Source organism: Ascaphus truei, chromosome 8 (assembly GCF_040206685.1).
Source record: "Ascaphus truei isolate aAscTru1 chromosome 8, aAscTru1.hap1, whole genome shotgun sequence".
In the NCBI taxonomy this organism is placed as follows: Eukaryota; Metazoa; Chordata; class Amphibia; order Anura; family Ascaphidae; genus Ascaphus; species Ascaphus truei.
In genome coordinates this window covers 26,826,037-26,839,158 of record NC_134490.1, presented here as the reverse complement: position 1 = coordinate 26,839,158, position 13,122 = coordinate 26,826,037, and the positions used below count along the sequence as shown (strand labels likewise).

The following is a 13,122-nucleotide window of genomic DNA, read 5'->3' as shown; positions in this document are numbered from 1 at the left end:
GGTTTCAAATACAAAAATTCCATCCGCATGAAATCTATTGAATCCGGAAAGTGTTTAAATATAAGTTTGTATGGGACGCTAGAGGTGATTTAAAAAAAAAAAAAATTTTTAATGTATTTTTAAGAATGGCACGAAGGCAGTTTTTTGATTATTGTAGGGAAAAAATACATGCTGTTCACTAATGTGTTAACAATGCTTTTTTTAAATGTTTTTTCAAATAGGTTATGCTATTGGCAAGTCCTGCTTTGGAGGATTTATATCATAAGTCGTGTGCCCTTGCTGAAGACACAACAGAAGTTAAGGAAGGATTCCAGCATCCAGCAAGATTAATAAAGGTAATGCATTCAGTATATGCAAAACTATGTAAGTACCAGCACTCACTGTCTAATAGCTAAATGATGAAAACAGTTGTAATGCAGAATAAACATTTAATGATAAAACAAACCAGAAATAAATCAAATGTGTTTGCAGAAACCAGTATCACAAATGGGCATGTCACAAAGTGACATTCAGTATATGGTTCGTTCGTTTGTAAGACCCCATGTGCAACATTTACTCAAATCTGATTGGATGAGAACCCATCCTAGGCAGGGAACACCCTGTGTAGGAAACAATCTGTTTGAATGTGCCTCAGATGTGCTAATTAAGCAGACAGAACCACTGTCAGGTGACTTTTTAGGCCTATATAAACCCAGTCAGAACAGCTTGTCTGCCTGCAGCCCATATCCAAGTGGCCCATTATAAGTGGCAAGACGACTGAACAACTGAAGTTTAAAAGGAAGTTTAAAAGGAAGTTTAAAAGGAAGTTTAAAAGGAAGTTTAAAAGGAAGTTTAAAAGGAAGTTTAAAAGGAAGTTTAAAAGGAAGTTCAAAAGAAGTGAGGAAGAAGTGGACACCCCATCTGGCCCTGATTCCTGCATGTGAACTACGCTGGAAAGGAGGATATCATCAATACCAGACTGCATCATTACTGCTGTGATGCTGCCTTTATCATTTATATTTGCTGTGACTTCACTTCTTCTCAAATTATGCACTTCTTTTTACCAGCCTCAGTGTGTCTCTAACTCTATTCATATATCTCCATCTCTCCTTCCTTCACCACTTCTTTGTTCACATGAACTCCTTTCTTACCTGCGTCCTCTGACACCACACAGCTATATCCCCTACACTAAAACACACCCCTACAAATCATCCTCACACATCCTCTTCCTATCCATGCTTCTCCTCCTTGCTTCTGCGGATATCTCTCCCAATCCTGGTCCCTGCCTTATTTCTACTTGCTCTCGTCCTCGCCTGCCAAATGCAATCTCTACTCCTTCTGGTGTTAACCCCTCCAACCTCATACCCATCCCCTGCCACCCTCCCTCCTCTCTGCCTTTCTCCTGTGCCCTTTGGAATGCTCGCTCCCTTTCTAACAAGTTCCTCTCTGAACATGACTTCTTTCTCTCTCACTCCCTGCTTCTCTTTGCTATAACTGAGACCTGGCTCACTCAGTCTGACTCTGCTCTGGAAGCTGCCCTCTCCTACGGTGGCCTTTCCTTCTCCCACACTCCGCGCCCTGATGGCAGGGGTGGAGGCATGGGGCTCCTGCTCTCCTCTCTCTGCCACTACCGAACCCTTCCTATTCCCCCCTCTCTTGCTTTTCCCTCCTTTGAGGCTCACACTGTCCAGATCTTCTCTCCTCTCCCGGTCCATGTGGCGGTCATCTATCGCCCACCTACCTCTACTCATTCCCCTTCTGCCTTTCTCTCTCACTTTGAATCCTGGCTCTCTTTCTTTCTCTCCTCAGACTCCCCTGTTCTTCTCCTTGGGGACTGCAATTGCCACATTGATGACCCCTCTCTCCCTTGGGCTTCCCGCTTTCTTTCTCTAACCTCTTCTTTTGGCCTTCAACAGTGGACTGCAGCCAGCACCCACAAGGATGGCCACTACTTAGACCTGGTTTTCACTAAAAACTTTTCTCTCTCTGATTTCTCCATTTCCCCTTTTCCTCTCTCTGACCATCACCTCATCTCATTCTCTCTATCTCGCTTCTGCCCTTCTCCACCTCCATCTACCCCCCGGTTCTGCAGAAACCTGGGCTCTATTCACTTACCTGACTTTGAGTCCACTTTAAGCTCCACCCTCTCCTCTCTCAGCTCTGCTACAGACCCTGACAACCTGGTCAGGAACTACAACTCTGCCTTGTCCTCGTCTCTTGATCTACATGCCCCGCTTTCTCTCTGCCGCACTCGCCCTTCTAACCCTAGACCCTGGCTAAATTCCCACACGCGCATGCTGCGTTCCTCCACTCGTTCCTCTGAACGCCTCTGGAGGAAGTCTCACACTCTCGCAGACTTCCTTCACTACAAATTTATGCTATCCTGTTTCAACTCTGCCCTCTCGCAAGCTAAACAAGCCTACTTTTCTGCACTAATCAACATGCACAAGTCTAACCCACGCCGACTGTTCTCTGTCTTTGATACTCTACTCAAACCACCCTCAGCTGCCTCTCCTTCCTCCATCTCCGCTCAGGACTTTGCTGACTATTTTAAGGAAAAGGTGGAATCCATACGGCAGAACATCCCCTCTGTTTCTTCCTCCCATCCTACACCTCTTCCTAACTCTCCTCCTGCCTTCCTTGACTCTTTTTCCACTGTCTCAGAGGAGGATGTGTCGCTGTTGATCGCCTCCTCTCCCTCTACCACTTGCCCTCTTGACCCCATTCCCTCCCATCTCCTAAAACCTCTAGCTCCTACTATAATCCCTACGCTCACACACATTTTTAACTCCTCCCTCTGCTCTGGAACCTTTCCATCCTCCTTCAAACATGCAACAGTCATACCATTACTCAAGAACAACAAGCTTGACCCTACCTGTCTTTCTAACTATCGACCTGTCTCCCTCCTGCCTTTTGCCTCTAAACTCCTTGAACGTCTTGTATTCTCTCGCTTGCTCCATTTTCTCAACACCTATTCTCTCCTAGACCCTCTACAATCTGGCTTCCGCTCTGCTCACTCCACCGAAACAGCCCTCACTAAAATAACTGACGACCTCCATGCTGCCAAAGACAGAGGTCATTACACTCTGCTCATATTACTCGACCTCTCTGCAGCATTTGACACAGTGGACCACCCTCTTCTCCTCCACATTCTCCATACTCTAGGTCATGGGTGAGCAAACTTTTTATGCTGAGCCCCCCTTTTCATCCATGAAATTTATCGGGCCCCCCCTGCCTGATGTAATCAAAATCACATGACGTCAGCGCACGTGAGCTGGTTCAGCCATTGAGGGCGAACCAGCTTTGTAACGCCCCCGCCACGCGTCTATAAAAAAAGTATTTATAGCACAAATTACATAACTTAAAAATAAATATTATAATATTTGTCTAATAGCGTTCCCATTTCTGCTGTATTATTAATCTCTCTCTTCCCGCCACATTAGAACACCTCAGGACCTCTCTAACCTCTTCCAGTCTCTCCCTGTATTTCTCACTCCCCCTCCAGTCCCTCTCTATCCCTCCCCTCAGTGTCTCCCCCCACTCTCTTTCCCTCCCCCTGTGTGTCTCTCTTTCTTTCTCCCTCCCCCTAGTGTCCCCCTCCCTCCATTGTCTCTCACTCTCCTTCCAGCCATTGCCTCTCCCTCCCCCCAGTGTCTCTCTTGCACTCTCCAACCAGCTATTGTTTCTCCCTCCACCCGGTGTCTCTCTCACACTCTCCCTCCAGCCATTGTGTGTCTCTCTCCCTCCTGCCAGTGTCTCCCTCCCTCCCACCAATGTCTCTCTCATCCCCATCCCCATTTAGCTCTTTCACCCCCCTCCCCATGTCACACTCACTCTCACCCCCCTCCCCATCTCACACTCTCACCCCCCTCATGTCACTCACACCCTCCCCATGCCTCAGTCTCACACTCACTCCCCCATGTCCCAGTCTCACACTCACTCCCCCATGTCCCAGTCTCACACTCACTCCCCCATGTCCCAGTCTCACTCTCCCACCCCCCCATGTCCCAGTCTCACTCTCCCACCCCCCCATGTCCCAGTCTCACTCTCCCACCCCCCCATGTCCCAGTCTCACTCTCCCACCCCCCCATGTCCCAGTCTCACTCCCCCACCATTTCCCAGTCTCACTCCCCCCCATGTGCCAGTCTCTCTCCCCCCCCATGTGCCAGTCTCACTCCCCCCCATGTGCCAGTCTCACTTCCCCCCCATGTGCCAGTCTCACTCCCCCCCCATGTGCCAGTCTCACTCCCCCCCATGTCCCAGTCTCACCCCCCCATGTCCCAGTCTCACTCCCCCATGTCCCAGTCTCACTCCCCCATGTCCCAGTCTCACTCCCCCATGTCCCAGTCTCACTCCCCCATGTCCCAGTCTCACCCCCCCCATGTCCCAGTCTCACCCCCCCCATGTCCCAGTCTCACCCCCCCCCATGTCCCAGTCTCACCCCCCCCCATGTCCCAGTCTCACCCCCCATGTCCCAGTCTCACCCCCCCCCATGTCCCAGTCTCACTCACCCCCCCCCCATGTCCCAGTCTCACTCCCCCCCCATGTCCCAGTCTCACTCCCCCCCTCTCCCCATGTCACACACGCAGGAAGCAGGAAGCAACGAGATGCTGCTGTGTACTGTAGCACAGCGCAGCACAGCGCCACCTAATGGCCAAAAGAAAAATTGCAGATGCAGACGGCTTTTTTCCCTCTGCTCCTGGCAAAATCGCCGCTGCTTCCTGCGCCCCCCCTAAACAATCTTGCGCCCCCCAGTTTGCGCACCGCTGCTCTAGGTATTCGGAACAAAGCTCTATCCTGGATCTCATCCTACCTCTCCCATCGTACTTTCAGTGTCTCTTCTGCTAACACCTCCTCCTCCTCTATTGATCTCTCTGTGGGGGTACCCCAGGGCTCTGTCCTGGGACCTCTTCTCTTTTCTCTGTACACACTCTCTCTAGGTGACCTAATAACATCTTTTGGGTTTAAATATCACCTCTATGCCGACGACACACAAATATACTTTTCAACGCCTGTCCTTACACCTGCTGTACAAACCAAAGTTTCTGAATGTCTCTCTGCTATATCATCCTGGATGGCCCTCCGCCGCCTTAAACTCAACATGGCTAAAACAGAGCTCCTCATACTTCCTCCCAAACCTGGCCCTACTACCTCCTTCCACATTACTGTTGGAACTACAATCATTCACCCAGTAGCCCAATCACGCTGTCTAGGGTTCACACTCGACTCCTCTCTCACATTCGCCCCTCACATTCAAAACATTTCTAAAACTTGTCGCTTTTTCCTCCGCAATATAACAAAGATACGCCCTTTCCTCTGTTGCTCGACTGCTAAAACTCTGACTCAGGCCCTCATTCTCTCCCGTCTTGATTACTGTAACCTCCTGCTGTCCGGCCTTTCTGCCTCTCACCTGTCTCCCCTACAATCTGTCCTAAACGCTGCTGCCAGAATCACTCTACTCTTTCCTAGATCTGTCTCAGCATCTCCCCTCATGAAAACCCTCTCCTGGCTTCCGATCAAATCCCGCATCTCACATTCCATTCTTCTCCTCACTTTTAAAGCTTTACACTCTTCTGCCCCTCCTTACATCTCATCCCTAATTTCTCGTTATGCACCATCCAGACTCTTGCGTTCTTCTCAAGGATGTCTTCTTTCTACCCCCTTTGTATCTAAAGCCCTCTCCCGCCTTAAACCTTTCTCACTTTCTGCCCCACACCTCTGGAATGCCCTTCCCCTCAGTACCCGACTAGCACCCTCTCTATCCACCTTTAAGACGCACCTTAAGACACGCTTGCTTAAAGAAGCATATGAATAGCACTGTGGATATTCTGAACACGATACATAAAGCTTGGCCCCCTGCAGACGCACTTACCAGAACTCCCTCCTACTGTCTCTGTACGTTCTACCTACCAATTAGACTGTAAGCTTCTCGGGGCAGGGACTCCTCTTCCTTAATGTTACTTTTATGTCTAAAGCACTTATTCCCATGATCTGTTATTTATATTATCTGTTATTTATTTGATTACCCCATGTATTACTACTGTGAAGCGCTATGTACATTAATGGCGCTATATAAATAAAGACATACAATACAATACAATACAATATTAAAACCCACAGCATGGAAAACCGACGCCCGAGGACAACTTTTTTGAATTCTGTTTCATAAAGTAAAGTTTCTTCGTAACGGAAGTAAATGGCAGTCGGATCAGTGGCCTGCCTATGCTATAACTTGTTCTGTACACCTTGTCTTTCTAAAAGGATGTCCAATCTGTTTTCGTATCTCAAGTCTCCTAATGTCCACATAACTGTAAAGAACCCTTTCCTGCCAATATAGTCTTTTTCATCTCCGTGAATTACATTATTAAGCCCTTGGGCATAAAGCTTCTCTGCAAATTGTGTGCATTACCCTTGATGTATTTGAGGATAGTGTGGACTTTCACAGGGGTTTTGGCTCTAATAAAAAAAAAAATCGTGTTTTAGTTTTGCCAAAACTTGATTTGGTTTTGAGTTTATAAAAAAACGATGGGGAAAAAATGAAAATTTGGTTAATTTAATTATCTATTATAATACATAAAAAATGTTTAAAAAAAAGATAGTGTAGTGTCATAACTAGGGTGTTGCTTTTATGGTTATACTGGTGGCATCTCTATGCTAAACTATATACACCCAAATACATGTAACCTAACTGGTGTTTTGGTTCTAGAAAAAAGTGATTTGACTTTCCCAAACTAGATTGGTTTTGAGTTTGTGGAAAAAAAGATTGACTTAAAAAATAAAAACAAAAGCTGGAAATGATAAAATTACATTAAGCATTAATAAATGCTTAAAATAAGTATACATTTGTTAAAAAAAAACTGTAAAAAACTGTAAAATTATGTTTTGTGTTAACCCAACTTGTATACTAGGTGAAAGAGAATGGATGTAGATAATAATACTGACCGGTCAGACCCAGGTGACGGTTTTATACTGTATACATTATATAGTCTGATACTAACAGGTAAATGGTCTGTTTGCCTTTGTCTCTCCCACTCTGCAATGCCATGTCTCGCAACCTCCCATCTTCCACCCTGCCTTACCATGTTGATGGCAGCAGAAAATGGTGGGAAGGGAGGAGACGCAGGTAGAGATCAAAAGTCTGCTGTGGCAGTGCAGCTATCCAGAAGTTGTTTGGCTCACTACTAGAGCTGCCCTGAATTGCAGATGTTTGTTCTGATCCAATCGGGCCAGACACACAGAAACCTTGCTTTAGCGGTACCAAGACGTGGTGATATAATTATTAGTCATATAACTTGATATGGATTAGATTAAGCCGATTAATGTCCCTGAAATATGAAGAACAGAGTTTTTAAATTATCCTAAATGGAATTCATTGTTGGATGTAACCATAAACATGTGCAGTGTAGTTTACCTGCCATGACACTGAAATTTAAGGGCCCGACTCAAACCAAGGCAACAACAATTCTAAAAGCATCTTTTCTAAGTCTCAAATCTCTCTGACTATACAAATGCCATCTAATCCTTAAAACCACAATTGTCCAAATTATATGTATTCCACTGGAAGTGGCATACAGCGTGAAATAATGAATGTAGAATCATTTTTAGTCCATTGTTTTGCATTCTATTGAATGTTTTATTATTGTTTGTTCCATAGTTTTTGGTGGGAATGAAGGGCAAAGATGAGGCTATGGCTATAGGAGGACACTGGTCTCCATCCAGTGATGGACCGGATCCAGATAAAGACCCTTCCGTATTAATCAAGACTGCTGTCCGCTGTTGTAAGGCTCTGACTGGCATTGACCTGAGCTTATGCACACAATGGTAAGTAAAACTCTTACCAAAGAAACAAAAAAAAATCCCTTTCTTTGCCCTATTTCATGGAGCTTTGCTTCTTTTCTATAGATCTATGCAATTGTCCCGGTTAATCATTGTGGCATTTTGGAATAGAAACTTCACGGGTGCCAAATGTGGTGTTTTATTACATTAATGTGTGAGGCGTTTGGATTTTCAACTATATGTATTGGTCATTCTCCTTGAAATATTTCTGTGCATTCTGAAGACTTTTTTTCATGCCCAGCTGCAGATCGTCACGAAGAAAACATCTCTTACAATGGCTGTCGTATAAAACAAAACGCCTAATCCAAATTTTGTGGCCATGTTTTCTAATGGTATGTCGAGCTTTGTTGACAAATATTAACATTTAAACCAAACTACTACCAGTTGCGTATCCAACACGCACAAGGGTATTTCAAAATTGTAAATCTATACATTTTTTGAACATTTTTGCAATTAAATAATAGCAGAGGTTTTGTTTTTACTGCGCTTTGGAACACAAAACAATGCTTCGACTTACCTGAAGAAAAACGACGGCATATATAATTGTTTTTAATTTCTTTTTGTAGACAGTCTTCAGCTATCTGTACTTGATGTGCTACCAGAGAACTAGGCTCTTATATTAAGTGCGCTCTAGATTTTTCTTTTTCCAACGTGCTTCTTCCCTTGCGACAGGTACCGTTTTGCAGAGATTCGCTACCATCGCCCCGAGGAGACCCACAAGGGGCGTACGGTTCCTGCTCATGTGGAGACTGTGGTTTTATTTTTCCCGGATGTTTGGCATTGCCTCCCCACCCGCTCAGAGTGGGAAAACCTCTCTCAAGGATACAAGCAGCAGCTGGTCGGCAAGCTTCAGGGGGAACGCAAGGAAGCTGATGGAGAACAGGCACTGAACGCTAATCCCTTTTTCTATTTCCGCTTCTCACAGGCACAGGAACACAGGCACAGGAACACAGGCACAAACGCGCAGCACACACACTACAAAAACACACACCTCAAAGAAAACACGCCCAAGCGTCGACTGGTAAAGCAGATGTCGGCAGTGTAGCGAATCCTTGTCGTTTACTAACTTCGTAACGTGGAATGGGGGGGGGGGGAAGCGAAGTGATTTGGCACTAAAACTCTAAAATGATTTTGATTTTATTATGGTAGAACTAGTTGCTGGAATCTGGGGGTCAGTTGTTTAGTGAAATACAGCCATATTCACCATTTTGTTAAGGTTCATGTTTATCATTTTCATCTCTGAATTTGCAAAGGCAAATTTTGATCCATTTGGTTTTTTTTAGGCTGTTGTGGAAGAAAAGAAAATAGCAAAAAGATGGATTTAACAGTGATTTTAATGATAGAGGTGTAACTATATACACTGTAAAGTCATTGTAGACCAACAGTGTCTGTACATCCTGGTTTTATTCATTTAATTCATCACCCTTTTTGTGTTTCACAGATCTGGCTTTGATTGACGTAGTGATTTTGTGGTCAGTGAAAGTGGTAGACTGTGTGTATGCGGCTCAGCAAAAACTTTAGGAGAAGACAATGAAAACATTTGTGACCTTGCAACTTGCACGGATCTGCGACACTATAAAGCGTGCTTTAAACCTTCTGCTAATAACCTAATAACCATTTTATTATGTTTGCATTAGGAAGAAGAGGACAAAGATGACGGGGAAGCAAAAGAAATTTGTACGCCTACTCATTGGTCCAAACTTGACCCAAAGATAATGAAGGTATGTCTACTGCACTCTTGCTAGGCACAGTCTTACGATCCATTTGTTTTGACCATTGCAAACAAAATATTTCTCACTTTAGGCAAAGGTTTAATAAATAGACTTGAGACTGAATGTAGAAGCAAGTTCTGATGGTGTTGACCAGGGGCAGCAAACTCCAGTCCTCAAGGGCCACCAACAGATCAGGGTTTTAGAATATCCGTGCTTCAGCACAGGTGACTCAATCCGTGGATCAGTCAATGACTGAGCCACCTGTGCTGAAGCAGGGATATCCTTTAAACCTGACCGGCTGATGGCCCTTGAGGACTGGAGTTGGCCACCCCTGGTGTAGACTTTGCCCATAATTTTGGATGAAAGCTTCCCCACACGCTTATAGAAAAAGCTTCAAACATTATTGAAGTGGTTCATTAACGTAGCAACTTGCTGCCTTTGAAAATGCTTTCATTCTCCTCCTTATGCAGTAGGTAGAGATGTGTGTATTTTTATCCGTATCGTGCCAATGATGTATGTAGCACTTTGCTAATTGTGTTGAATTCTATTTATAGAGTAAGATTTTGACACTTGCCATTTTTTTTTAAAGAGTCTTGACATTGCCGCAGTGTTTTCTTAATGCGTGACACTTTGATGTTTTTTTATAGCACCTCTCCACGTACAGAACAGCCTAACATTTTCACTATTACAGTTTTGCGGGCCGGGAGATCTCTTTAAGATAGGTGCTTTTGTAGTTACTTTTCATTCACTGCAAGAGCAACTTCAGTTGGTACTTACAGTTAGCATCCCATATTTGTGTATTTCTTTTGCAGCTAGCGCATTATGACGCCCTTGTTTTCCAGGTAAATGACCTTCGTAAGGAGTTGGAAAGTCGAACCCTGAGTTCCAAAGGTCTTAAATCTCAGCTTATAGCTCGGTTGACCAAGCAACTTAGAATAGAGGAGCAAAGAGAAGAGCAAAAGGAGCTTGAAAAATCTGAAAAAGAAGAGGAAGAGGAGGAAGAAAGAAAATCTGAAGACGATAAAGAGGTTTTCTTTCCTTCTGATGTTTTCTTTGTTGGTATTCACAGCTGATATTTGCAACGATTATATATTGTGCACAGTTATTGTATTGCACTTTTTAATGTAACCATTAAGCTTCGCTTTTGTTTAATCTTTTCATATGCAACATAGTGTGTGTGTGTGTGTGTGTGTTTCATTCAGTGGACAAAGAGATACAGGCATCAAATAATCCAAGTGCATCAACATTACACAGATAATGAAGTGGAAGATTTCTACGATGAAATCAATCAACTTGACGACAAAATAAACGGTCACCTCAAGATCGTTATGGGAGATTTCAATGTAAAAATTGGTGACCAGCAGAAATACAAAACGTCCGCTGGCAAGTATGATTTCGGCAGCTGCAATGAACATGGAGACAGATTGGTAGAATGTGAAAACTTGGACGTCATTCGTTTATTCTTCAAGAAGAATCAAACGAGAAAAGGAACATGGAATAAAGAATTCAATTGACTAGAGAAACGTGATTGAAGGCTGCACAACCCCTAACTGTTTTGACACAAGGATTGATCGCCAACTGGTTCACTACAAATTACATCTGAATGGAAAGAAAACTGATTAAAAATACCAAAACCATGATCATCCGTAATAACGGCAGTGTGTTTCAACTAGACCTGAAAAATTGATTCGGCTTGCTCGAAATGCATGAGAATACTTCAACAAACACTGAAGATGATTATATTTCGGGGGGGGGGGGGTGGGGGCGCGTGTGTGACATCATCGCGGATGCACGCAAGTTAGGGAAGCTCCATGCACTCCGCCGTTTTAGCTATAACCCCTGATCACCGCTCCGAACAGCTCCACGAGATGCCACGCCGGCCGGGGGAACCAGCGAAAACTAAAGATGGCAACAAAAAAACCCGCCGAAGCCGGGGACTCCTGATCTCTCCCGCTACAGCCACGGACAGGCAGCGAAGAGAAGGAGGAATAAAGATGGCGCCGCCGAGCGCACAGCGAGCAGCTACAACAACAACCAGGGAATGTGATAGGCAAGCTGCGGGACCTAAGGGAGACATGTTTGATAGAAAGGCCACCCTGAGAAACTCTGTGGAGAGGGCTACAGCAGGAGAAGAGGCAGTGGTGAGAGCTGTTCCTGGCAGAGAGCGGAGTATGGCAGAGTGAGACACAGTAATTACCAAACAGGACCTCCAGAACATGCTCAGAGAAATGCAAGCGGGCTTTCAGTCAGCTCTGGATAGAGCTGTAAAGGAATCTAAAGTAGAAGTTTCTTTACTGGCTAAAAGAACTACGGAGCTTGAAAATAAAATGGACATTTCTTTACAATATCAGGTAAATACTGACGATGAGGTCCTGCATCTCAATGAAGAGATAAGAGCCATGAGGGATGGTATAGACTATCTAGAGAACAGAGAGCGAAGGCAGAATTTACAAATCCGTCATGTCCCCGAGTCGCAGAAGCCCTCCAGCCATACCTTAAGAGACTGTTTACGTCAATTGACACCCAGTTACAAGATGGCGATCTCCTGATGGACAGAGCCCTAGGACTGAGATTCGAAGATCCCAAAAGAAGCAGAGATGTAGTCCTTAGACTCCACCAATATGCAACCCAGTAAAGGATTCTAAAAGGCTGCAGAAACAGAGGCTCAATTGAATTTGAAAACAATTGCACCCAGATCTTCCAGGATCTGTCCAGCATGACAATTGAGAGGAGGAGAGGGCTGTGTCCAGTGACGGTGGTGTTTCAGGAAAAGGGTATTCGTTACCGGTGGGCTTTTCCGTTCTGCTTGGTAGTAAACAATGGAGGCAGACAGGTCTCCCTTCGTTACCTGGAAGAATCGGCATCTTTTCTGTCGGTGCTGGGTCTGACCCCAGGGAGGGCTCGGGCCGGCACCGAAAACCTCGAGAAGATTACACGAATGACGATCGATTGGCTAAGGGTGCGGTTGCCCGGAGATAAGATACAAGACTGACGGTGGCTTTGAGGACCCTCGGCGAGTCTGTGGCCATCTCCTTGACTGGCGACCCATGGCATCCCGGGGAAAGATATCCCAGATGTGTAGCTATATTTGTTTTCTCTCTTCTTTCCACTTTTTTATCCCTGTCTCCCTCTATACTACTTCCAATATATTATAGGGACTGCTTAATATACAGATTGGAGTCTGCTACCTGCTTCTTGGGTGCCGGTTTGCTACAACTGATCGGCAGACGAAACCGGTGCACACACGGATTGGCGATGGGTGAGGGGGCCTCGGCCCAAAGACTTAGAAGGGCTGGAGTTTTTTTCTTGTTTATAGATACAAATTACACTAAGCCCCACCGAGAAGCTGAAAGCAAATTACTGCTCGACAATTGTAAGGTTAAATTACAATGAACACTTAAAGATAAAATATGAAACCAGGTTTTTATATTTGTAAATGGGAAGCCTACTCCTACCCCTATAAGTATATGTTAACACGAAAAGTTTTATACATGTATTTGTTCCACGGTTGTTGGGAATGGACGTTTTTTTATTAGGCTCTTTTACATTGTAATCAAGCTGTGGTGAGGGCGCGATCAGGGGAGGGAGAGCAGAA

General features: G+C 44.9%; 1 protein-coding gene across 5 annotated transcripts in view; it reads left to right on the top strand.

Annotated features, from left to right (window-relative positions):
- The window catches only part of CCAR1 (cell division cycle and apoptosis regulator 1), a 57,054-nt gene that overhangs the window by 24,569 nt on the left and 19,363 nt on the right, over positions 1 to 13,122 (top strand). For all 5 annotated transcript variants that reach the window (XM_075610926.1, XM_075610922.1, XM_075610924.1 and 2 more), the window contains exons 12-16: positions 222 to 335; positions 7,634 to 7,800; positions 8,488 to 8,698; positions 9,453 to 9,536; positions 10,370 to 10,555. In XM_075610926.1, coding sequence (XP_075467041.1) covers positions 222 to 335; positions 7,634 to 7,800; positions 8,488 to 8,698; positions 9,453 to 9,536; positions 10,370 to 10,555 — 762 coding nt within the window. The remainder of the gene's footprint in view (positions 1 to 221; positions 336 to 7,633; positions 7,801 to 8,487; positions 8,699 to 9,452; positions 9,537 to 10,369; positions 10,556 to 13,122) is intronic.